Below are 25,398 nucleotides of genomic sequence, written 5' to 3'. Positions count from 1 at the left end.
TTAAAGACCGAGTCAAGAATCCAGATTAATTAATTCAGCAATTCCCAAACTCATTTTATCATGAGATACATTTCCACTCCTCCCCAGTACCTTTTAACAACTTGCAGAAAACTCTTTGTTTATATTTTATTCAGAGTGATTGTTCCATTTTAATTAGCAAATTAGCCCTTTGGCTGCACATACTATTCAATCTTCAAAAATGCTTAGGCAAAGTCAACCATCCAACAAACCAGCTCTCAATCATTTGTGGTAGTGGAATGTACACCCCTTAGGTGATTGACCCCAGACCGCTATTGAGTTGATTCCACATCTATAGGCAACATCATCCCTATCTTCTACCATCAGTACCAGCTGAGAGGAAGTAGAGGTTGCCGCTAGCACTAGCAGGAATCATGCTTTGTCTTCCACTACATGGAACAAGCCTGAATTGTATATCACTGTGTAATTTTAAAGGATTATAGTGTTCACTTGACTGCAACCTATGAGCATCATGGGCAGCTCTGCAACCGACAGTGAGTTAAGTGTTTTCCATACATTATCTCCTCCTGTGGATTTATGAGCCAAAAAAAATCCCTGCAACCATGTGAATTGGCATAGATCCTTGGACACAAGACCTTAAAGAAATCTTACTTTATAGCAAGTATTTTTTAACAAAAATAGAGCTTTATGCCCTATGTCATTAGTACTAGACTTAAGTCTAGTACTAAGTTAGATTAGTACTAATCTTAAGTCTACTGATACATATTGCATCATTTCTAATTTTGAAAGCAAAGCCATGTCCAATTAAACTTTCATTCGATGGAAAGGTTATTTGAATCTCTTCTGGTACTTAAATTATATTTTGATTAATAGTTTCTGGGGCCATTTGCTGTCATTTCATGCCTACAGCTTTGATTTGGGAGCAGGGGTCCTGAGGGCTTGGGCACACTCGCTCACCAGCCTGGCGGCCTCCAGGGCAGTGCCCCAGTGCATGGCTATGCCCCCACTACCGTGGCCGTAGTGATGGACCACAGGCAGCCTCCGGCTGCCCTGGGCTAAGAGCTCTTTCTCCAGCCGCACACCTGGCCTGGTGGGCCTCAAGCCCACCTTCTCCCTTATGTCACAGGCTCCATGGAGAGAGGGCTCGAGGGCACAGCATCGGGAAAGAATCCCTTTGCTAATTTCTGCATCTGGGGACAGATTCCAGTCTCCTTTTTGTCTAGTTCCACCTAGGGTTACGTTGGATATACCAGGGTAAATGTATGTCAGCCCACTCCCATCTCGGATAAAATGCTTCACCCAGGGAGCCTGCACTTTGAGCACTTGACCCCTCACTGGGAAAATCTTCGGGTCTCCTGCAAGCTGCCTGCTTCCAAGGCCTGAACAGTTGACCACAATGTCGAAGGACGGGTGAAGCTCCCACAGGTCTTCTACTCGTCGGGTGAGTATCAGGCCCCCGCTTCCTTTTAGCCTGGGGAGAACGAGAGACCGTGAAGTGAGCCATAGCAGTTTCCTGCTCAACCCCTTACAGAAGTGATGGACAGGAACTCGGGAACAAAACTGAGGAGACCGTCGAATGAGCAGATACCTCCAGAGCTTCCAGGGCCCAAGCAGGCCCAATTCTAGCTGACTGCCTCACATCCTTGGAAACCAGGGATTCCTGAAGGTGAACCTAACTAAATAAATAGCTATTTCAAAAACTCAAAGCAAACTACATGCTTCATCCTTTTTATGTTTAATGGAGTTCCTATATCATTCTAGATGTTAAATAAATACCAGGTTAACCTGGTATTTAAAAAACCCCAAGCACTTTTTGTTCATGCCGTTTATTTAGCACTTAAATTTACTGCCTTGGACGTTCTGTCTCATATTGTTAATTAACTCTTGCATGTTCCTGTGTATTACTCTGTTCTCCCTAACCAGATGGTTGGGACAGGGCTCACATGCACTCCTCCTTATGTCTACCACAGGGATGCTAGCATAAGAGGAACACAAAATATTTGCAGCTGATGGACTAAATAACAGTTGTGGTTGCTAATGATTTTTTGGACCAAGTACATCAACAATGAAAAGAAATGGTTTATCCAAGTTCTGTAATCTTATTTTTTAATAGTAGTAAAATACGCATAACACAAAATTCACCATTTTGACCATTTTTAAGTGTACAGTTCAATGGCATTAAGTTTAATACATTCACATTGTTGTGCAACCACCATCATCATTCCAACTCCAGAACTTTTTTGTCTTGCAAAATGAAACTATGTACCTATTAAACAATAACTCCAGGTCCTATCATCTTATTCATAGGTCACTTGTAGAATATAGGAGACATAATATGAGAAAAAGACAATTGGCAGCTCTCTACACCAGGATGCAGGTTGAATGCCTGTGTGCAAGGTACTGCTTAAAGGTAAAGTGCCCTTCCTCAAGATTGACAAAGGAGTTGGGAGACAGAGTGTAAATACTTGGCAGAATGAAGTAAGTTCCAAATGAGAGGTGATGTAGAATTGGAAAGCATGGGTTTAGGTCCCAGTTGCCTCACATTAGCTTAGCTTTGAGGTCTTGGCCAACTCACCTCTCGTCTCTGACCCTCAGTTTCCTCATCTGTGTTATGGGGATGACACCTCCCTTGCCTGCTTCAGAGATTGCTGTGAAGTTCAAGTTCAAGTGAAATAATGGGCATGACAGTGCTTCACAAGACGTGAGCACAACAAATTCTAGGGGACTGATATCAATAAAGTATAAATTTCTCAAGGGGAGAGACTGTCTTATGCTTCTCACTACACCTATGACCCAGCTCAATGCCCAATACCTAGTGGACTTGACATGAGTGTTGGCCAATACTGAAGACAATATGAAATCCTGGTTTGGGTATATGATGATTAACTCTATGTTTTGGCTTGACTGGGCCATGGGGTACCCAGATATTTAGCCAAACATTCTTCTGGGTGTTTCTGTGAGGGTATTTTTGGATGCAGTGAACACTTAAATTGGTAGACTGAGTAAACTAGATTGCCCTCCTTCACGTGGGTCTCATCCAACTGGCTGAAGGCCTGAATAGAACAAAAAGGCTGACCTTCCTCCTGCCAGACTGCCTTCAGACTGGGATATCAGCTTTTTCCTGTCTTCAGACTCAGACTAAAATATTGGCTCTTCCTGGGTCTGAAGTTTGCCAGCCTTCAGACTGGAATTACAGCCTTGGGTCTCCTAGGTCTCCAGCTTGCCAGCTCACCCTGCAGATCCTAGGACGTGCCAGCCTCCATAATTGTGTGAACCAATTCCTTATATTAAATCTCTTTATATATATATTTTTTTTTTTCTATTGGTTCTGTTTCTCTAGAGAACCCTAAAAGATAGAGAGTGGCACCACATTGGCATCCTTGCTTCAAACCTGAAGCAGGGTACTTTATTAACAGCAATCAGAAAATTAACAATTTTTAGTCCATTTGTCTGAAGAAAAGGAGAAAAAAAAGAAAACTAACTGAAAATCTCAGTTGGCAAATAATGCTATGCATATAGATTCAGCGGGAAAATCCACTGTTTATTCCTAGTGACACTTAATGTAGCTATACTTAAAATATCTTATCATAGTTAGAATTTTTAAAATGCATTTTAGGCTTACAAAGCAACTAAATCTCTCTCTCTGTCTGTCTCTCTCTCTGTCTCTCTTGCCATATAATTTTAACCTGATAATTTTAACCTCATCTGATGACCATATTGCTCACTCATTCTGCTGCAATGCATGTTCTAATAAAATAAACTGCATTCTATTTCCCACTTCTCAGAAGATCCATCTCTGCCTTGTCCACTGCATGAACTTTTATTAATCGGTCTAAGCCCCATCCAGTCACGGAGCAGCTTCTGTTCCCTTTGGGGAGGAGGTGTGGATGAGGCCTGGGGTTTCTATGGGCAGAGTGGTCCGGAGGGGAGCAACCGTGCACCCTTAGTCAGTCCAGCAGGTGGGGCTCCCCTCTTCCACTGTCTTAGGGCAGCAATTGGAGCCCCAGTGGAAGCCCCCAAGGCCACTGCATCACAGCCAGCCTCCATCTATTCCCTACTAACCTTCTTGCCATCATCAGAAAAAATAGGACTTCCCTGGTAGCTCAGTGGTTAAGAATCTGCCTGCCAATGCAGGGAACACGGGTTCAAGCCCTGGTCCAGGAAGATCCCACATGCCGCGGAGCAGCTAAGCCCATGCACCACAACTACTGAGCCTGCACTCTAGAGCTCGCTAGCCACAACTACTGAGCCTGCGTGCCACAGCTACTGAAGCCTGTGCGTCTAGAGCCCGTGTTCCGCAGCAAGAGAAGCCACCGCAATGAGAAGCCCGTGCACCACAACGAAGAGTAGCCCCCGCTCGCCGCAACTAGAGGAAGCCCAGGCGCAGCAACGAAGACCCAACACAACCAAAAATAAATAAATAAATAAATTTATAAAAAAATAAATAAACACCATCATTTTCCACTTTCCTGGCTGATGCCCTCCTGCCTCATCCTTGCATAACCAGGGAGAAAGTGGGGCGTTCATATTAGACCTGTGTCTAAGGCCAACTTTTGCCCATGGCTCCTCTGGTTAAGGGCCAGGGGCCAATGCTGCGAGTAGGAGGAACTCTCTAGGGGCCTGGAAAAGGAAGGCTGTGCTCTGGCGGGCACAGGGTGTGTTGGGCATGGGGGAGCAGGGGTCTGCTGTGCACAGGAAGGGACCTTTGCAAGTTGGACATTTGTTAGGCAGGGATGACCTGTCACATGCCTGATGTACAATCCATATTTCTGTCCAACTGCCGAGAGAGTGGCATAGGCGCTGCTGTGAGTCAGGCCAAGTAGGAGAACAGAAGCTATAGGAGACAAGAGTCTGGGACTCTGCAGGGAAAGTAACAGAGAGGACTCATTAGATGAGTGGGAAGGAAAGTGCAGGGAGAGAAGCTCAGTGTGGTTAGTGCTGTGCTCAGTGCAGGGCCCTTATCAGGGCCACAGAATAAGGCGTGGCCTGCTGGAAAGAAGGCAATGCACCAACGTTACAGGGCCCCCAGCACCGAAACGGGGCACCCCGCTTTCTGAATGTCTCCCAAGGCAGGACCATCCTGCTCCAGCCGGGATGATTTATTTAGGTAGGATGCCTGGTGAAGAGACGGGCTCAGTTGACTTATTGCCTCTGTGATTCATTTCCTGGAAGGGCAAGTACAAAGCAGCAGAATATAACTCCACTGGCCAAAGATATAAAACATGATCTGCATGGCTGATTAACCCTCAGGGGTTTTTGTTTATTTGTCTGTTCTGGGTATTATTGGATATACTTTTTTTTTTTTTTTTTTTTTGAGAAGGGGATGATTCCTTCTGTTCTTTGAAAAATGCTAATGATCTAATTTGTGGTTAAAAACTTTTTTTTTCTTTCCTGGAAATTAATATTATTTCAGAAGGACAGAGCTTAAATCGAAGGCATTGTTGTGTGGCTTGCTGAGTGAAATGCCTGTTTTTGAGTCAGAACGCTGCAGGCTGAACACTCACATTGTGTAGAAGGGGCGTAGGAGGCAACATAACAGACCCTGGGTGTGAGGAACAAGCAGGGATTGTACGGCTCCCCAGCTGGGTCATCCCGTGGTGGAAAGTGGGTGGCAGCCTACAGAGGGAGCCCCACGGGTCCCACGCTCTCACCACCATGCTGCCTGGCCTCCCACCTGGCCTGAAGTCCTTACCCTTAGAGGGTTGCCTTGGGCTTAAAGGAGTCCTAGCCCTACAAAGCCTTCCTCAGGAGTAAAGGGAACGGGTGATCCTCTTCCTCCTCCACATTGGCCTTCTGGTCAGATGCCAGGGCCTGAGGGAAGGGGGGATGACTAATCTTACAGAGAGGAGGCCCCTCATTGGGGCTTAAGAGGAAGCATGAAGTATCAGGGACTTAGGGGGTGCCAAAGCAGGAGGTGGGGCAGGGGTGGGACAGCTAGGACGAGGGTCTCCTCGTGGCTTCCCTGCAACAGACTGTGTGTAGTGTGTGTACTGTCTGTCTGAGGCACTCATGTCCCCACCCACTGTCATGGTGGACATGTATATCAAACAAATGGACCTAAAAAGTCCTCCCCAGGACTCTATGGGGACAAGAGCAGCCCCTCAGGCCTCTTCTCCTTGACTCTGTCACCTAAAAACAGACAGGAAGCAGCATGCTCCAAGGCACCACTCCAGCTGGCTGGTCATCAGGCCCGATGGTGTTGCAGTCAGGAGGTGGCTCCCACTGGCACAAAGCACCACTCGCTCAGGGTTATTTTAAGTAAAGTAAAACGCTGACAGCAGGCTTCCAACTAATGAGAGGGTATCAAGATTTTTCCCAGGCCTTCATCCCACAGTTAGAGATTAGGCTCGAAAATAAGGTTATTATGGAAATGAGGGGCCTGTTTTCTAGAAGGTGATACTTGAACAAATTGTTCAGGTCATATATGTTCTCGTGTGAAACTGGCTGAGGGTGGCCCAAAATAAATATGCATATATTTACAGCAAAGCTCTGCCACTTATGGCTTGCCTAATAATTTCCCCTTATCTGAATTTTATTAAGATATATGATACCTCAACTACGTATCAATAGCATTAGCAATTCCCATGTTCTTTTTCCAGGCATTTTTATGATATAAAGACAAAAATGCAACACCACACAACCTTGCCACTCAGAAAAGATGGTGATGCCCTGAAATTGGAATGCTGGTGGATGGGTAACTCCATCACACGATGGCTCAAATGTTCATTTATCAGCTGATATACAGTGGTTTAAATTTAGCATACAAACAGGGGTTTATGGGCCAGGGACAAGGCACAAAAGTGTAGGTTTTATGAAACTGGAACTTTAAGAAGAAAAAAGTCCCATATAAATTGCTAAGAGATAAAAGTGAAAAGAGCACTTATAAAGCTACAAAAATATATCATGGTGCTCCCGGCATGTGCCTAACAGACTTAGGCTCCTTCCTCTGCACTCCCAATCCACCTTCATAAATTTGTATTTAACCCTCATCACATGTGTTACTGTTATTGTTAATTAACATGTATGTCAATGTGCACACACATATATACACCATCACCCCCAATAGACTATGAATTCCTTAAGAAAATTGATCATATTTTATACTTCATTTTTGACTAGCTTCTAGCACAGTGCTAGGTATACATAGAAGGTCAACAAAGAATTGTGGAATTAATTAATTATTCCAGTTAATTATCCTATCTCTTACATCTGGGACCAAGCCATTGCTGCCACTGCTTACCTGAAGTCACTTTTCCAACTTTTACAGAATAATTTGCATTGTTCCTATTCATCTACCAAATATACAGACTTGGGGATTGAAAGGGCCAAAGTTTCACAACCCTCAACATGCTTGCAATTTCAAGATGAAACTAAAGAGAGATTTATTGATGTGTCTTAAATAAAAATACCCTTGATGTGTTTCCTAACCAACTGGAAACAGAAAGTCCTGAAAACCAAGCCAAAATGCAAGTTCATGGAATTTGGGGCTGAACTTGGTAAGGAAGCAATTACCTAATTTAGATAAGCCCTCACTTTTAAAGTTCTTGCTCATAACAAAATAAAATAATGGGGTTATTTTCTTTTTCACTAATGAGAAAAAATTTCAAAAATAACTTATAATAAGCCTAGTTCTCGAAAGAACTAGAGTAAATCATATCATTTTACGGCTGGAAGCATATTCTCCAAACATCTCACTTTATGGATGAGCAAAGTAAGATACTGTTTCAACGAGGGGGTCTTACTGGTGGGGAGAGAGGGACCAAATCGTGCATCAACGTGCACAGTGAAGCAGAAGATGGATGTGTTACTAACTTGGGTGTGACTCACTCCTTGTGACACAGTGTCTTCAGAATGTTGTACAAAGCCCTAGCCTTTAATGAACAGCAAGACACAGTGCACAAGAGCTCTGAGGAACCACAGAGAAGCTATGAAGTTATTTATGGGTGTGACAGACAAAGGAAGCAGCAAAGAGCCACTTCAACTGACCTTTTCTCCAACCACGGGAGGTAGGCAGGGCCTTCACATTTGAGCGTCGTAAAAGCCTGACCGAACACATGTTGGGGGAATTTCTTCAGCTCATCCTCAGTCATCTTTCGAAATCCCAGCACCACATCAGCCCAGAATGGCACTTCCTCAGTAGGAATGCTCCGAAATATCTGCCAACTCAAACACATTAAGTGGAAAAATTTCCTGAAGTTCTATGAAATTTCTAGTGAACTCCATGTTACATTCTCTAAAGCATTTTAAAAACACACTTCTTATACCCATACAGAGAAAGACATTATTCTTCAATTCTCTCAGGTTCAGACAACTCAGTAGCTAAATTTAAAATGTTCATGGCGGGGGGGGAGGGGGGAGGGAGGCCTTGGTATAAGACATTTAAAAAGTTGTGTGTCTTTTAAAGATTGAATTTAACTCTCTTTTTCTAAAAAGCTCTTGCCCAGATTTTCTTTATTTACTTATGATGATGCATTTTTGAGGAAAGATTTTTCTGTTTTGCATAATGCTTTACATAAAGTGTAAGCAAACCATCAAAAGTTTAAAGGTTGGCCTCAATTCTGAACAAAATATCTAAGTTAGAACAAGCAACGGTGGTGGTGCAGGAGACAGGGCTGCAAATTATGAGTTAAGTTGTAGATCATCACGTTAAGTTCTTGATAAGAGAAGCCAGGAGTTGTCAGGAGAAGCCCTGTTATCGTTCAGTCATGGCTGGGGCTGATGAGGCTAGAAAGATATTAGTTGTTAACAAGAAGCCTATACCTGTGCTATCAATAGCTGCTAGGCATATGTTTGGATTTTTAAGTATCGGGCTCTTTACATCAATAGGAATAAATGTTGTAAAGCATGGCTGCTCTAAAGTAGCAAGGGAAATCATTTGAGTGCTATACATGGTTGCTAATGCTATGGTAATTAACGTACTGGAATTTATATCTCTAAGTAATTCATTCTATACGGTTCCTGTGGAAGGTATAAATGTTGTTTGCTGCAGGTCTCTACCACAGGCCCTCTTGCTGTCTCATTCTGCATACTCTCCCTGGGCTAGATTGCCCTCTTCCCTGTCTTCACCATCATACTATAGGCCAAACACTCAGAAGACTACATCTCCACCCCTCTTCTCTCTCCTGAGCTCCAAAACCAGATCCAGACCCATGTTGCCTACTCCCTACTGGATAAGTCTACCCCCATGTCTCAGACATTTACCCCATGCCCGCTGCTCTTTCCCCATCCACCCAGGTGCTAACTCCAGAAACCAGAGAATCATCCTTGACCTTCTCTCCTCTCTCACACCCTACATGCCATCAATTATCAAGTCCCATCTAAGCTCCTCATAAGCATTTCTCAAATCCATCTGTTCTCTATGCCCACTATCAACACCTAATCTATCCCACCATCATCTCTCTTTCCACAAATCTGTTTCCACACTGCAGACAGAATGTTTTTGAAATGCAAATATGATTAGTTACTTCACTGTGTAAATCCCTCAATGGCTTTCCATTACCCTAGACGTTTTTCAGTCCCTCCAACACACCAGAGTCACCCTAGATTCAGGTCTATGCATGTACTATTGCTTCTACCTGAATGCTGCCTCCTCTGCCCTGGACCCTATCTCTGTCCCCTTCACCTCTACAGGGTCAGCAGACTAACCTATACTCATGTGGATGGTCTCCACTGAAACATCACTTTTTTTCTGAGTGGCTTCTCATAACTTACCAGAGCAAGTTTATTCTCCAGATAAATGCTTCCATAGCACCCTGTACTCTTCCCTTGGTGACTCATGTCTCATATGTAACTCATTAGATTTAGGACATTCCCTACAGAACATAAGCTACATGAGGGCAGGACCATGTCTGTTTTTCCTAAAAAGCCACTCAACACATATTTATTGAGCATCTACTATATGCCAAGCAATATGTACTAAGTTGCTCATTTCTATTTCCCTAATTCCTAGAAGAGTACCTGATACTGGTGAATGCTGAGTAAATTGTTTTGAAGGAATAAATAGATGAATAAAGTTTATACTTATGCCAAGGTGCATAGGACATTTGTGCCCTTACCTTCACTTGACTGATTCAAATACTTTTTGGAAGCAAGTGGGATAAAAATCATTCATATGAGGAAAATAAGTAACTCTTTTTTAGAATGGCTTAGAGTACATTCCTTTTAATATCCTCAATAGTGGCAAAGTCTTGCTCTTGAAAGGACATTTGAATCTTGGACACAGCTGTTTCCAAAAATTACTGAGAGCTGATGTTTGTGAATTAGACTGGGTCGTGTTGGGTTTGGACAAAAACAAAGTGTGACCATAAATCAGTGACAACGATGTTTCTATGTGGCTTATCAACTGGCTCTGGAGACAGTTACAGTTTCAATCCATCTTCAGAAGGTAGAGAAGTAAAGTTGCTCCTTTAGGTAGGGACTTTGAGAAATTAGTGATATCAATATCGTTTGGTGTTCGCGATGGTGAGGGAGAGCAAGAAGAGGAATAGGGTAGAAATCTGCCTGATGCAGGTACGTTCACCAGCAGAAAATGTCAGCAGACAGCCTGAACTCAAAAGAGGAGACAGGACAATTTTTTTTTTTTAACAGCACAAAAGATGCAGTGGTTTTGAGAACTTAGTAAAAGGCAGACATCCCTCTGTTCTTCAGAAGGCTGTAGGGCATAGTTGTGTTATCACACAGAATAACACAGACAATGTATGTGTAAATTCGAAGTGATAGCATGGTTAGTGATTTCTGTTTGAGAAGATATAGAAAGGTATTGTCATATTTTAGGTGCCAGTTTGTGTTAGAAATGTTTAATATTTTAAACTCTTTTATTTAATTTTGCATTTCTTCTGAAATTGGATGTGAAAAATCAAATGAAGCTTGCTTACCATTTCAGAAATATTTTTTTCCCAAATGGCACTTTAAAAGGTAACTTTAGTGACCTATGAAATTTGCTTTTTTGGAACACTTCACTCTCCACGGACACCAAATAAGAAAGATGTGCCTGTGCCTTGCGCCTCTGCACCCATTCCCATATCAATCACACCTGTTTGCTTTCCATCGTCCCCCATCAGCCCCATATAACCCAAACTCAGTGTTTACCTGCTATATGTTTTTTTAGCCATATTTGTAAATCACTGCATATTCCCTGAGGAAACTCAAAATAGCATTTGTGATGAGAAAATATAATGGTTGTTTATTGTTTAAAAGTCTAATGCTATAACTTGTCTCTCTCGAGTTCTTTGGAGTGAAGCCTAAAATGTTCTTCTAAATCCTCCTACATCTAGTTCAGCACTCTGCTCATAGCAGGTACTCAGTAATATTTTCTGTTGAACTCTAAAGTCTGTTAAGATCATTCTAAATTCTAAAATAACTTCAGATTTCCTCTCTTACCCAGACACCAGGAGAACACCAGCATCTTCAGCTTCTGCAGAATTGGCAATTGCAAACAGGTGATCAAAGGTCTCTTTAAACCACTGCTTCTGCTTGTGAATGGGTGTGTCTGTGATGGTGGAGAAAAGCAAAGCAGAACAGAAAGGAAAATAATGACAATGACTATCTTCAGAGAAGCTCCTTCCTACAAACTGGGAAAAACTAAAGAGGCAGGGAGGAACATTTAGATAAAGTACCACATTGTAGTGGAGGATCTGTCAGCCACCAGAGTTTTGAATGTTGACACTTGCTGTCAGGGTCGGTTCATAAAATTATTAATCAACAGAGGGGAAATCAACCAATGAGGGAAAAATCTAACATATGGGCCAGCTGGAAAGGGCGTATTGGCCTTTGGCACTAGGCATATTCCAGAGGTCCTTGAAAGGTCCATAACCAATCTGAGCCAAGTTAGCCGATCTGGCTGAGGCATCCAGCTGGCCACACAGTCGAGATGATAGAAGAACCCAGGGCCTCTTTCCTGAGGGCTGAAAACATGGCAGGAGATAAGGGGAGATCTGTGGGGCCCAGGTCAACCAGGTCGAAGAACAGACTGAACATCAGTGGGAAGCCAAGTTTGCTCACCCTTCTGATACAAGGAAACAAGGCCTGCATTGTGGAACTGAGCTCCCTACAGCCCCATCCAAGGCTGCCATTACCTCCATCCCCCTCCATTCCATGGAATCATAGACCAGCTTGGAGTAGCATTCCTGGGGTCACCAGGGGTATGCAGGGACCACACCAGGCACCACCTCTCTGTCAGAGTCCTGTGGGCCAGTGCCCCCTATCCCCCAGGCATCCCTGCCTGTGTACAAGAGATTGGACCTGGACGTAGCTCTGGAAGGGTTCCAGGCCTGCCAGGGAGAAAATACGGGTCAGGGTTCAAGCCCCAAAATAATAGTGTCCAGTGTAGGCACAGAGAGCAAGCATGGCACAGAAGCACTGACATATCCAACTGTGGATGAAGTATTTGGCCGTCTGATCCCTGTGGGAAGGTCATGAGAGAGAGTCCAGGGTCAGGCCAGGGACTGGGGAACAGTAATCCTGAGGGGCTGCTATAGGGGGAGACACAGAGGAGATGGGGGAACTGAGCAGAGAGGATACTGGGTCAGCTTTGCTTGGAGAGATGTCCCTAGAGCTCATGGTAGAGATGAAAAACCCCTGGAGGCATCCTGCTTCCAGGTGAATGAGGGCATTTCAGTAGCAGGTTTTAAAGCAATTCACTTGTTCAGGAGCCAGTAAATATTTCTTAAGTAGTGGATCTGTGCTGTTGTCTTTAAATATATGCCCGTGTGAACTCAACACTCCCAAAATTGCAGACTGGGTCTACTGGTTTACAAATAAGGAGGAAATAAATAATAAACTGCAAAGAACTAAATTAGACCTCATATGGATCATACCCCAGCAATCTAAGGCAGTGTACGAGGCTGTATTGAAATGCACACCCCCGTTCCCACTCCAAACCTTAAAAAACAAAATAGTGACTGCTATTCACACACTGCAAAAGTCACTCCAAAAGAATAGACAATTCCAGTTCAACAGTGGGTAAAGCAAGCCTGGGACCTAATTCATGTTCAAGTGCTGGTAAAAGAAAACTGTAGCCAGAGTAGCGGTAATAACAATAGCAAGTGCTGACATAGCACTTACTATGTCCAGGCACTGTTCTAAATGCTTTACATGTTTTAACTCATTTAATCCTCACAACAAACCTATGGGACAGTATGGTCCCCATATGGTATTGACATTTATGGGCACAGAAGATTTTCATCACTGGGGCTGGTCTGAAAGAAGCCCAGAGAGAAAACCAAAGTCTATCTAGCAGCACCAGAGAGAAAGACCCTGATCCAGGGGCCCCAATCACCCAGCCAAAGGGTGAGCTGGGCCTCAGTGGCCTGAATGAACTCTCAGGTGAGCCTCCTTTTTTGAATATGATTCCATGACTATCAGGCAGCCTTCTCACCATTCACCTGGGCCTGATGCATACAAGGGGATGCCCGGGAGATGGACACAAGGACTCTGGTCACAAGAAAGGTGTCCAGTGTGAACTAGCATTCTGCAAAAACACCAGTCTCCTGTGTTTGTTTCCGGCAAGGCAGCTCCCAAGAGGTACACTAGCATCACGGGTGCTGACAAAGCCAAGTTCCTGGACTGCAATAGTGAGGCCACTGCCCTCCCCACCCTGGCAGAAAATGGGTTTATCCTCTGTTAGGTGAAGCAGGGGGTGTCTCTGGACTAGGAAACACCAAGTGCAGGCAAAGGCAGGGATACCCTAGTAAAAACAAGAGCGTTAAGGAAACATGTGCAAACCACATGCTAAGACCCCAGACCTCTTCTCCCCCTCCTTCTAGAACGCTGCCAGCCAGGCCTTCACCCACCCCAGCCAGGGGACTGGAAGCCTCTTCTCTGGGGAACATGACTTGCCCAAGAAGAAAGACTTAAATATAATGACATCAGAGGTTCTCCAACCAAACAGCACTCCCACCTCACTCCAGTGAGCCTCAAGGCAACAAGCCTTACACAAGGACCCAGAAACTCCCATCAGCTGTTTACGATCCTGCTCTTAAAGGTCAACAGACAGGCAATGATGACCACATGGCCAAGGAAAACCTGTAACATGAAAAATGAGCACATCAAATAAAAAAAACACAACTTGGAGACAACAGAAACTATGCAGGGAGAAAAAACTTTTAAAACTATTACTAGTGTCTTCAGAAAGATAAGATATTGCAACCATAGAACACAAATAGTATAACAAAGGGAAATTCAGAGAATAAAAAAGATCTTTGGAATATTAAAAATGCTACAGTAGAAATAATAAATCCAACAGCAAAGCAAAAAGAAAAAATTGAGAAAATCTCCCAGCAAGTAAAATAGAAAGAGAAAAAGATAGAAATAGGAAGGGGAAAAAATTGAGCCAATGGGAGGACTCGTCCAGGAAGCCCAGCAAAACAGCAACTCCGGACAGAAAGGCAGAGATGGCAGGAGGGAGGAATCGGCAATTGGGTAACTCAGAGATTGTATCTTGAGCTGGAGACATGAGTTTCCAGATTAAATGGACAGGGCAATTTTCAAAGTCCAGATTGCTGTTTTTTTGTAATAACTTATAATCATTTGACTGCTTAAACTATGTCCATGTATAACTTTGATACAAAAATAAAAACTAAAATTAAAGGGGAGAAAGGAGAGTGGAAATGAGGAAGTGAGGACAATGAGTATAAACTTCATTAGCTGCAAAGTGATTTTGTTTCCTATTTAATGCTATTTCCTCCTCTTCCCATTTCGTATGAAGAATACAGAATGGAAAGGATGCATGCAAGTGTTTTTAAAAATCAATGCATTGGGACTTCCCTGGTGGTGCAGTGGTTAAGAATCTGCCTGCCAATGCAGGGGACACAGGTTCAAGCCCTGGTCTGGGAAGATCCCACACGCCACGGAGCAACTAAGCCCATGTGCCACAACTACTGAGCCTGCGCTCTAGAGCCCTCGACCCACAACTACTGAGCCCACGTGCCACAATTACTGAAGCCTGGGTGCCTGAAGCCTGTGCTCCGTAACAAGAGAAGCCACCGCAGTGAGAAGCCTGCACAATGCAACGAAGAGTGGCCCCCACTGGTCGCAACTGGAGAAAGCACGCGTGCAGCAACAAAGACCCAGCGCAGCCAAAAATAAATAAACAAATCAATTAATTATTTTAAAAAATCAATGCATTTTTGGTCCTGAATACATATTGACTGATTGTTTTTAAACTGGCTTAGAAGTGAGGATAATGTTAGTCCCATTACAAGTATTTTCTGACTTGATGGTCACTACTGGTATCAGTGGAAAGACTTCGAGTTACCAGTTACCAACTGTGGTAGCCATTGGTGCTGTTTACCAAATACTCTGGCTGTCTACCTTCTGGGAGCCTTACAGAATTGCACTTCCTGGCCTCCTTCTGAAGGGTGGGAGCATGTGACTAGCACTAGCCTATGAGCTGTCACCAGAAGTGATGAATGTTGCTTCCTGGCCATGAACCTTTAATTGCTAAGGTAAGACCCCTCAGAGCTCTCAATCCCCCAGCTACAGGTACTGACCACATTCAAGGCTCTGGCTGCTTCATCAGCTTAGACCCCTGAGTGATGAACAGAACCCTTGCTGAAGCTCAATCAACATACAGTATGAGCAAGAAATAAACCTTTGCTTTTTAAGCTGCTAAGATTTGAAGGTTCTTTCTGTCTTGCTGCATAACTGAGCCTTTCCTAACAGATGAACCAACAAGATGTCAAAAGTGCACATTACACTTACGTGAACATCCAGCTGTCTTTGTCAACAGAATTCCACCAACGCCATTCTATCTAACGTCCATTATATCTGACAGAGGAGCAAAACTCTCTTTCTCACCTGGATAAACAGGAGGAATAAGCATTCCGGCTGCCACATCACTCGTGGTCTCGGGAGTGAACTGGTCTGAAATGACTGTAATGGAGCATCGCGGGACCAGTTTGGAAATGCACACAGCGGTGGAGAGCCCCACCACACCAGCTCCCACAGCTGCAATCCGTACTGTATCCATGGGCCTGTAAGAGGCACGGTGTGAGCTACAAACCTTGTTTCAAGAGTTATTCCATCCAGTACAAAGCTTAGCCCTGAAGGTTCTTTCCTTAGGTCCACAGCCTCTCCAAATACGACCTTTCTTGCCGGCATTTCTCATGGGATAAAGAGAGCTCCCTGTAAGCCCTCTTTCCATTCAATGTCAGGGTAAGGACAACAAGGTCTCCATGGAGTTTAGACATTAGTCCCAAACCTGCCTGGAGTTGCCTTTAGAACAAAGGACAGCTGAGTAAGTCCGCCCTTGGGGGTGGATTTCTACTCATTCCTAAACCATGTTCCCTGTGGACACGGCCTAGGGAAGGTTGGTGAGATAAGCGAGGTGGACAAGAGCAGCAGAGCTGCTGCATCTTCTCCCAGAAACCCCCCGAGGAGCAGCCACTGAGAGGGCACGAGCCAGACCCAGGGGCAATTTAGAACTCAGCTGTCACTGTTTACAAACTGCTTTTTAATTATAACAATGTGACACAAAGTCTGAACAACGGAACTCAACATCTCTCCCGCTCTTCACTCTAACTGGAAACCAACTCCTCCCACCCACGCCCCGACCCTCCACTCCCCACCAACACCCCTGTCCTGAAACTCCACCCTCTGAGAGCAGGTTTTCCAGGTAAGGAGCCTGGATTCCTTCGTGGACTCGAGTTCTGATTCCGTAACCTGGGGAGCTACCCATGGTCTCCTCGCCTCCACTCCCTCATCTGTAAACCAGGCCAGGTGAATTCTTTATTAGATCCTGTGGGTGGTAAATAACAGAGATGCACTGAGGTTGTCTTGTAAAGGGGGCTTCTTCTGAGAGTCCATATGGAAATGCAGGAGACAGACATCCAGGGGCCTGGGCTGGGCATCCCGAGACTGGCACCCAGGGTGGAAACCAGAGGGTTGATGAGGGTTCAACACTCTCCCACCGCCTCACCTCTGAGCACCAGGAGTCCACTGAGCCCTCTCCACAGTCAGCTCGCATGTCCCCCCATGCTTCCCTGCTTATCTTTCCACTTCTGGTTCCAGCTAACTTCCCCTAATAAGTCTCAGGTGGAAACTCCAGAGAGAGAAAATGCAATTAGTCCAACTGGTCGTCACCATCCCTATTAAACAAAGCTCTAGCCCCAGTCCAGCTTGTTGGGCTGACAGAGCCTATAAATCTGCCCTTGGCACAGGTGCCCTTCCTTGTCCAGTCAGCAATAGCCAGGGCATCAGGTCACGTGGTACAAATCATGGCCACCTGCACATAAAATTCATCTTTTCTCAGGAGGGAGTGGGGTGGTTCGCTCCACTGTGAGTACAGCAAAGGCAGTCAGTGCTCACTTCCGTCTCTGAAGGTCTCAGCACTGAGATATTGTAAAGTCTTCCAAAGTGGTTTAGTGTGTGTTATTTCCATTTCTCAAGCAGTATACAGTTTCCTCAGCCATAATTTTATCTGACTGCTCCCCAGTGGGCTGGCTAGCTGAGAAGGAACAGGATTGCCAGGGCAGAGGGAAGAGAAGGGCAGGGCAAGGAGCAGACCAGTGGATGGGGGGCAAGCTTGAGGAGTGTAGTCCTGTGCATGTCCCCTAGAGGTAGAAAGCAGACACCTATCCCCTTACCGGCTTTCCTATTTCACAAGGCCTCCCCTTCCCAGCAACTTTCTCAAAATAGCTCGAATAAATTAAGTTGAAAGGGAAAGTAACCTGTGGCTGAGAATATCCAGCTACCAGGGAAGAGAAAAGTGACCCAGCAAAGTGGGTACATTCTGGTCCAGTGACCTGTGAATCTCTGTCACCTGATCCCACTTAGACACACACACCCCCCCGCCAAACTCGTGGAGTAGGTCCAGAACCACCCCTGAGTGGAAAGCAGGAGCATTCAAGTACCTGTCTCCAAAAAAGCAGGCTTGGAACCCACCGAAAGCTCTGGCACCAATACTTGTTTTCCCAGTGAGTGGTTGCTCTAGTGCCCTGAGAGACAGAAAAAGCAAAACTGCTTCCCATTGGGGGATTTATTAAGGACATTCTCTCTAATCTTAATCTCCATTGGCCCACACGCCTGTCTCTGTCACTTATTACCCTGGAGAAAGGAGCAATTGACCTCATCTCATCCGTGGAGCTGCAGCTCTGCTGATCCCCTGGAAGCCGGTCCATGCTTGGCAGCCCTCGCTTCTCTTTCTGGTTTACAAACCCTCTGTCTTGCCACAAATCTGGGATTTCTCCAACTGATTTGTAAGCGTGGTAAATAAGGGGTGAACCTGTCCAACTTCCAGCACGTTCCATCCAGAAGCAGATGCGTTTTCCTCATTTGGCTGCCCCGAGTTAGCATCCCTCTCCTGTAGGCGCCTGGCTCTGCTGAGTCAGCTGATGGGGGTGGGAGTGGGGTTGGGTGAGGGCAGAATAATGTTGTTGATCACTAAGATGATGACCTGACTGCAGCTGGAAAAAATGATTCAGGAATTAATCTAGGATAAGAATCAAATGATTCTTTAGCCCACATATTCAGATATTTGCTGAGTGTCCATTGTGTGGTAGACACTTTACAGTCAGTGAGTCTGTTTATAGGGAAGCAGTTTGAAGTATCAGAATAATGATAATAATATTGTAACCAATATGTATTTAACATTAACCTTGTGCCAGACACATTCATGATACCATGTAACACAATCATCCTATGAGGTAGGTACTATTATTATTATTCCCACTCTATAGATGAGCAAATTGAGGCTCCAAAAGACTAAGGACAGGCCCAAAGTCTCTTAAGTGGCAAAGCTTCATCTGAGTGTTAGATTCCAAGGCTCAAAGTATTAACCAAAGCATGTACTTTGGTGTCAGGAGACCTGTCTGTTTATTTTGAACAAGTCACTTGCTTCTGAGTTTCAGTTTCCCCATTTGAAAATTGGAAATGAACTAATTTTGTGAGCACCTGCTGAATTAAGATGTGTAAAATTCCTTCTACAAATAACAAATGCTGGAGAGGGTGTGGAAAAAGAAGAACCCTCTTACACTGTTGGTGGGAATGTAAACTGGTACAGCCACTATGGAGAATGGTATGGAGGCTCCTCAGAAAACTAAAAATAGAATTACCATATGATCCAGCAATCCCACTCCTGGGCATATACCCAGACAAAACTATAATTTGAAAAGATACATGCACCCCTATGTTCATAGCAGCACTATTTACAATAGCCAGGTCATGGAAGCAACCTAAATGCCCATTGACGGATGAATGGATAAAGAAGATGTGGTATATATACACAATGGAATATTACTCAGCCATAAAAAAGAATGAAATAACACCATTTGCAGCAACATGGATGGTCCTCAGATTATCATACTAAGCGAAGTAAGTCAGAAAAAGAAAGACAAATACCATATGATACCACTTATATGTGGAATCTAAAATATGACACAAATGAACTTATCTAAGAAACAGAAATAGACTCACAGTCATAGAGAACAGACTTGTGGTTGCCAAGGTGCTGAAGTCCAGGAGTTGATGAGATCTCCCTGAGACTGCAGGCGAGCTCAGCTTCACACTCCTCTCCAACAATTTTTCAGGAACTTTTTACTTTGGGCTCTGGAGGTCCCCAGAGCCTCACCTGTGCAGTGTGTTGGGGTCCTCCCTGCCCACCAGCCCCTCCTGCTCTGCTCTCCATGGGCATCAATGGCTCGAGACATGTTAGCCTTGCTGGTGTGTTAGTTTGCCAGTACATCAAGTGTCTCAAGACAATGGAACTTGAATAGCCTCTTCAGAGGCTATTGAGGAAGCAAGGCTCATGGGACCAGGGATTCAGCAGTGTATGGCTGCAGATTGGGGCAGGGAAGCATGGGAGGGATGAGTTCAGGGAGATTCGAGTCTGTGATACATTGGCTTAGTTCTGACTTGGGACAAAAAGTAGAGCAGAGTCTATAATTGAATACTTTCTTCCTTATAAAATAAGACTTTTAAGACTTATCTGTACAAGGACTTCCCTGGTGGTCCAGTGGTTAAGAATCCACCTTCCAATGCAGGGGATGCAGGTTCGATCCCTGGTCAGGGAACTAAGATCCCACATGCTGCGGGGCAACTAAGCCCGTGCACCGCAACGACTGAGCCTGCGTGCTCTGGAGCCTGCACACCTCAACAAAAGATCCCACATGCCACAACTAAGACCCTACGCAGCCAAATAAATAAATAAATATTAAAAAAAAAAAAAAAGACTTACCTGTACATCCAAGAAAATCTCTAACGTTTGGTCCCTGATCGGGTAGGTAGGCACAGGGAGAGGCAGGGAATGAATGAAGAAGATGAAGCTACTTAGGGAACAAGAAGCTGTCAGTGTATACTGGTACAGTGTGGGCTTCAGAGATAAAATGAGCAGCCATTCCTGACTCTTGGCAAATTCAGATAAGACATGAACACCCACAACTCCCAGACACTCTGTTGGGGGGAGATACCACAGACTGGCTTCAACAGTCAGAATTCACAATCTTAAATAAGAAAATATTCCTCTTCACCACCACAAGAATTTATGTACCCCCTTTGCATAATGCCATTTTACAGAATGAACCCTTTGTATTGAGTATGTGGTAAGTATTTGATAAGAGTGATCAAAAGGGGACAGGTCAGCCCCTCAGAACTGACTGTTCAGTTGAATACGTTCAGAGAGTATATTTTTAATATGAACTTATACCTCACAACGTAGCTATTAACAGAGATTCGGGGGGTGGAGGGAGGAGGACAGATTCAGCTTTTTTGGGATCTGAAGTTATACAGGTTGAAGCCCTCTTTTGTGTGTGTGTGTGTATATATACATACACACACAAAATCATGAAAGAACAAAATGTCTGTGACCACTTTGATGTCATCTGACAGAGGGGAAATCTTACAGAAGGAAGAGTGGAAAGAGATAGTGGTCTTAACTGATTGCAGTGAATAGATCTTACTTTTGCAAATTTTTTTACAAAATTTACCAAGAGTTATAACCAAATAAACCAACTGCTAAGGTCTTTCTCAAGAGCCCGTGCAAGTGAGGGAAGTGAGTCTGAAGTTTGTGCTTCATTAGCTTCACAGTAAGTCTTCCCTGCAGCTATTATGGGCCAAAACTATCACCAGAACAATCTAAATTGCAGAGTCCTCAAGGGAGAAACATATTATATGTTGTAGGACACAATCAAATCGGAACAGGGACAGCATGATGGGCTCCAAATGCCAACTGGCCAAGACCAAGGCTGGACAGGACGCCTGCCACACTCTCCTTGACTGCATGGTGGAATCGTATAAAGTGCATGGAGAAACAGCATGGTACAGGATCTGGGCTGTGCAGGGTGGCATGAAATGATGTAGATATAGTATCTCATCTTTTCAGTCCTGTGAGCGACATTTTATTATGATCCTGAATTTTCAAATGAGAAGACTGAGGTAAAGAGAGGTTGATTTGCCCAAGTGAGAAGGCTGATAGCCAGGTTTTTGTTTGTTTGTTTGTTTTTTTAATCCACATGCTTCCACTGCCCCTCACACTTCATTGCCTGTTGAGGTCAAGTTGATGCATGGTCCACAGTTAAACAGAACTGGTAACAAGGTCACCTGCCTGAAGTTTACCTACTTGTATGTGGGTTGTTTTCTGAGCTTTCCAATGCTGTGGTAAAGTACTCCTTGAAATGTTTACAACCAGAGACAGGTTTGATGTGCTACGTATGACTAGCTTCCAACTATTATAGATATACAACATCACTGTTTTTCAAGTATAAAATCAGAAAGCTGTGCATACTAAGAAATGCTAGAGGAACAAAGTATGTTTGGCTTCCTGTATGACATATTTGTGAATTGTTATGCTATAAAGCTCAATTTTTCTCCCAATAAAGTGGGGTTTTTTTCCTTTTGAGTTAAAAACACTTTTTATCAAGGTTGCTGGATATAGGAGCAACATAGAAAAATCAAGCACCCTCCTTTATGCCCACAATAAACAGTAGAAAATATATGAGAAACTTAACATCTCTAACTGTAATAAAAATATGTACCTAGAAATAAATACAAGAAATGTGCATGATTTATGGAGAAAATTATTCTTCATTGAAAGACATTAAAGACAATCCAAGTAAATGGAGAGAGAAACCACAATAATGGCTAAAAGGAGACCTTCAAGATGGCGGAAGAGTAAGACGTGGAGATCACCTTCCTCCCCACAAATACATCAGAAATACATCTACATGTGGAAAAACTCCTACAGAACACGTACTGAACGCTGGCAGAAGACCTCAGACCTCCCAAAAGGCAAGAAACTCCCCACGTACCTGGGTAGGGCAAAAGAAAAAAGAAAAAACAGAGACAAAAGAATAGGGACGGGACCTGCCCCTCTGGGAGGGAGCTGAGAAGGAGGAAAGGTTTCCACACACTAGGAAGCCCCTTCACTGGTGGAGATGGGGGAGTGGGTGGCAGGGGGGGAAGCTTCGGAGCCATGGAGGAGAGTGCAGCCACAGGGGTGCAGAGGGCAAAGCGGAGAGATTCCCGCACAGAGGCTCGGCGCCGAGCAGCACTCACCAGCCCGAGAGGCTTGTCTGCTCACCCGCTGGGGCGAGTGGGGGCTGGGAGCTGAGGCTCCGGCTTCGGTCGGATCCCAGGGAGAGGACTGGGGTTGGCTGCGTGAACACAGCCCGAAGGGGGCTAGTGCGCCACGTCTAGCCGGGAGGGAGTCCAGGAAAAAGTCTAGAGCTGCCGAAGCGACAAGAGACTTTTTCTTACCTCTTTGTTTCCTGGTGCGCGAGGAGAGGGGATTCAGAGCGCCGCTTAAAGGAGCTCCAGAGCCGGTGCGAGCTGCGGCTATCAGCGCGGACCCCAGAGACGGGCATGGGACGCTAAGGCTGCTGCTGCCGCCACCAAGAAGCCTGTGTGCGAGCACAGGTCACTCTCCACACCACCCTCCCAGGAGCCTGTGCAGCCCGCCACTGCCAGGGTCTGGTGATCCAGGGACAACTTCCCCAGGAGAACACACGGCGCGCCTCAGGTTCGTGCAACGTCATGCCGGCCTCTGCCGCCGCAGGCTCGCACCGCATCCGTACCCCTCCCTCCCCCCGGCCTGAGTGAGCCAGAGCCCCCGAAGCAGCTGCTCCTTTAACCCCATCCTGTCTGAGCGAAGGACAGGCCCTCAGGCGACCTACACGCAGAGGCGGGTCCAAATCCAAAGCTGGACCCCGGGAGCTGTGCAAACAAAGAAGAGAAAGGGAAATCTCTCCCAGCAGCCTCAGGAGTAGCGGATTAAATCTCCACTGTCAACTTGATGTACCCTGCATCTGTGGAATACCTGAATAGACAACAAATCATCCCAAATTGAGGCGGTAGGCTTTGTGAGCAACGATATATATATATTTTTCCTTTTTCTCTTCTTGTGAGTGTGTATGTGTATGCTTCTGTGTGTGATTTTGTCTGTATTGCTTTTACCATTTGTCCTAGGGTTCTGTCTGTCCTTTTTTTTTTTTTTTTTTTAGTATAGTTTTTAGCACTTGTTATCATTGGTGGATTTGTTTTTTTGGTTTGGTTGCTTTCTTTCTTTCTTTCTTTTTTTCTTCCTTCCTTCCTTTCTTTCTTTTTTTCCTTCTTTCTTTCTTTCTCCCTTTTATTCTGAGCCGTGTGGCTGACAGGGTCTTGGTTCTCCGGCTGGGTGTCAGGCCTGTGCCTCTGAGGTGGGAGAGCCGAGTTCAGGACATTGGTCCACCAGAGACCTCCTGGCTCCACATAATATCAACTGGTGAAAATCTCCCAGCGATCTCCATCTCAACACCAAGACCCAGCTCCACTCAACGACCAGCAACCTCCAGTGCTGGACACCCTATGCCAAACAACTAGCAAGACAGGAACACAACACCACGCATTAGCAGAGAGGCTGCCTAAAATCATAATACGGTCACAGACACCTGAAAACACAACACCGGACGCGGACCTGCCCACCAGAGAGACAAGATCCAGCCTCATCCACCAGAACACAGGCACTAGTCCCCTCCACCAGGAAGCCTACACAACCCACTGAACCAACCTTAGCCACTGGGGGCAGACACCAAAAACAACGGGAACTACAAACCTGCAGCCTGCAAAAAGGAGACCCGGAAGTTAAGCAAAATGAGAAGACAGAAAAACACACAGCAGATGAAGGGGCAAGGTAAAAACCCACCACACCAAACAAATGAAGAGGAAATAGGTAGTCTACCTGAAAAAGAATTTAGAGTGATGATAGTAAAGATGATCCAAAATCCTGGAAATAGAATGGAGAAAATACAAGAAACGTTTAAAAAGGACCTAGAAGGGCTCCCCTGGTGGCACAGTGGTTGAGAATCTGCCTGCCAATGCAGGGGACACAGGCTCGAGCCCTGGTCTGGGAAGATCCCACATGCCGCGGAGCAGCTGGGCCTGTGAGCCACAATTACTGAGCCTGCGCGTCTGGAGCCTGTGCTCCGCAACAAGAGAGGCCATGATAGTGAGAGGCCTGTGCACCGCGATGAAGAGTGGCCCCCGCCTGCCACAACTAGAGAAAGCCCTCACACAGAAACAAAGACCCAACACAGCCATAAATAAATAAATAAATAAATAAAAACTAAAACAAACAAAAAAACAAGTTCCATTTTCTTTAAAAAAAAAAAAAAAAAGGACCTAGAAGAACTAAAGGGCAAACAAACAATGATGAACAACACAATAACTGAAATTAAAAATTCTCTAGAAGGAATCAATAGCAGAATAACTGAGGCAGAAGACCGGATATGTGACCTGGAAGATAAAATAGTGGAAATAACTGCTGCAGAGCAGAATAAAGAAAAAAGAATGAAAAGAACTGAGGACAGTCCAGAGACCTCTGGGACAACATTAAATGCACCAATATTCAAATTATAGGGGTCCCAGAAGAAGACCAGAAAAACAAAGGGACTGAGAAAATATTTGAAGAGATTATAGTTGAAAACTTCCCTAACATGGGAAAGGAAATAGTTAATCAAGTCCAGGAAGCGCAGAGAGTCCCATACAGGATAAATCCAAGGAGAAACATGCCAAGACACATATTAATCCAACTATCAAAAATTAAATACAAAGAAAACATATTAAAAGCAGCAAGGGAAAAACAACAAATAACATATAAGGGAATCCCCATAAGGTTAACAGCTGATCTTTCAGCAGAAACTCTGCAAACCAGAAGGGAGTGGCAGGACATATTTATAGTGAGGAAAGGGAAAAACCTACAACCAAGATTACTCTACCCAGCAAGGATCTCATTAGATTCAACGGAGAAATTAAAACCTTTACAGACAAGCAAAAGCTAAGAGAATTCAGCACCACCAAACCAGCTTTACAACAAATGCTAAAGGAACTTCTCTAGGCAGGAAACACAAGAGAAGGAAAAGACCTACAATAACAAACCCAAAACAATTAAGAAAATGGTAATAGGAATATACATATCGATATTTACCTTAAATGTAAATGGATTCAATGCTCCAA

General features: G+C 44.6%; 1 protein-coding gene across 7 annotated transcripts; it reads right to left on the bottom strand.

The window, feature by feature from the left end:
• On the bottom strand, window positions 1-22,720 carry DDO (D-aspartate oxidase). Of its 7 annotated transcripts, none has more exons than XM_036872145.1 (6): window positions 19,390-19,689; window positions 18,021-18,380; window positions 15,775-15,950; window positions 11,359-11,467; window positions 7,966-8,142; window positions 1-1,450 (listed from the first exon to the last, which is right to left on the bottom strand). In XM_036872145.1, the coding sequence occupies exons 3-6, from the start codon at window positions 15,944-15,946 to the stop codon at window positions 883-885; spliced, it is 1,026 nt and encodes a 341-aa protein (XP_036728040.1). In that variant the 5' UTR covers window positions 15,947-15,950; window positions 18,021-18,380; window positions 19,390-19,689; the 3' UTR covers window positions 1-882. The 7 variants fall into 7 exon arrangements, with proteins under 7 accessions (XP_036728040.1, XP_036728038.1, XP_036728041.1 ...); XM_036872143.1 differs by having other exon boundaries at window positions 18,043-18,380; XM_036872146.1 differs by lacking the exons at window positions 18,021-18,380; window positions 19,390-19,689 and adding an exon at window positions 22,666-22,688.
• Between the last annotated feature and the right edge of the window lie 2,678 nt (window positions 22,721-25,398).

The sequence above is a fragment of the Balaenoptera musculus genome, chromosome 12, assembly GCF_009873245.2.
Source record: "Balaenoptera musculus isolate JJ_BM4_2016_0621 chromosome 12, mBalMus1.pri.v3, whole genome shotgun sequence".
Taxonomy (NCBI): domain Eukaryota; kingdom Metazoa; phylum Chordata; class Mammalia; order Artiodactyla; family Balaenopteridae; genus Balaenoptera; species Balaenoptera musculus.
The sequence above is the reverse complement of the archived record's forward strand: the minus strand, read 5'-3'. Positions and strand labels throughout refer to the sequence as shown.

Excerpts from the sequence above, each read along its gene's own strand:
- DDO (XM_036872143.1), bottom strand. The coding sequence starts at position 18,224 with ATGGAACGTGCTGGAAGTTGGACAGGTTCACCCCTTATTTACCACGCT. Across the intron at positions 15,951-18,042 it reads AGCTCCACGGATGAGATGAG|GCCCATGGATACAGTACGGA; the intron begins GTCAATTGCTCC and ends TGCCTCTTACAG. Across the intron at positions 11,468-15,774 it reads TATTCCTCCTGTTTATCCAG|ACACACCCATTCACAAGCAG; the intron begins GTGAGAAAGAGA and ends CCACCATCACAG.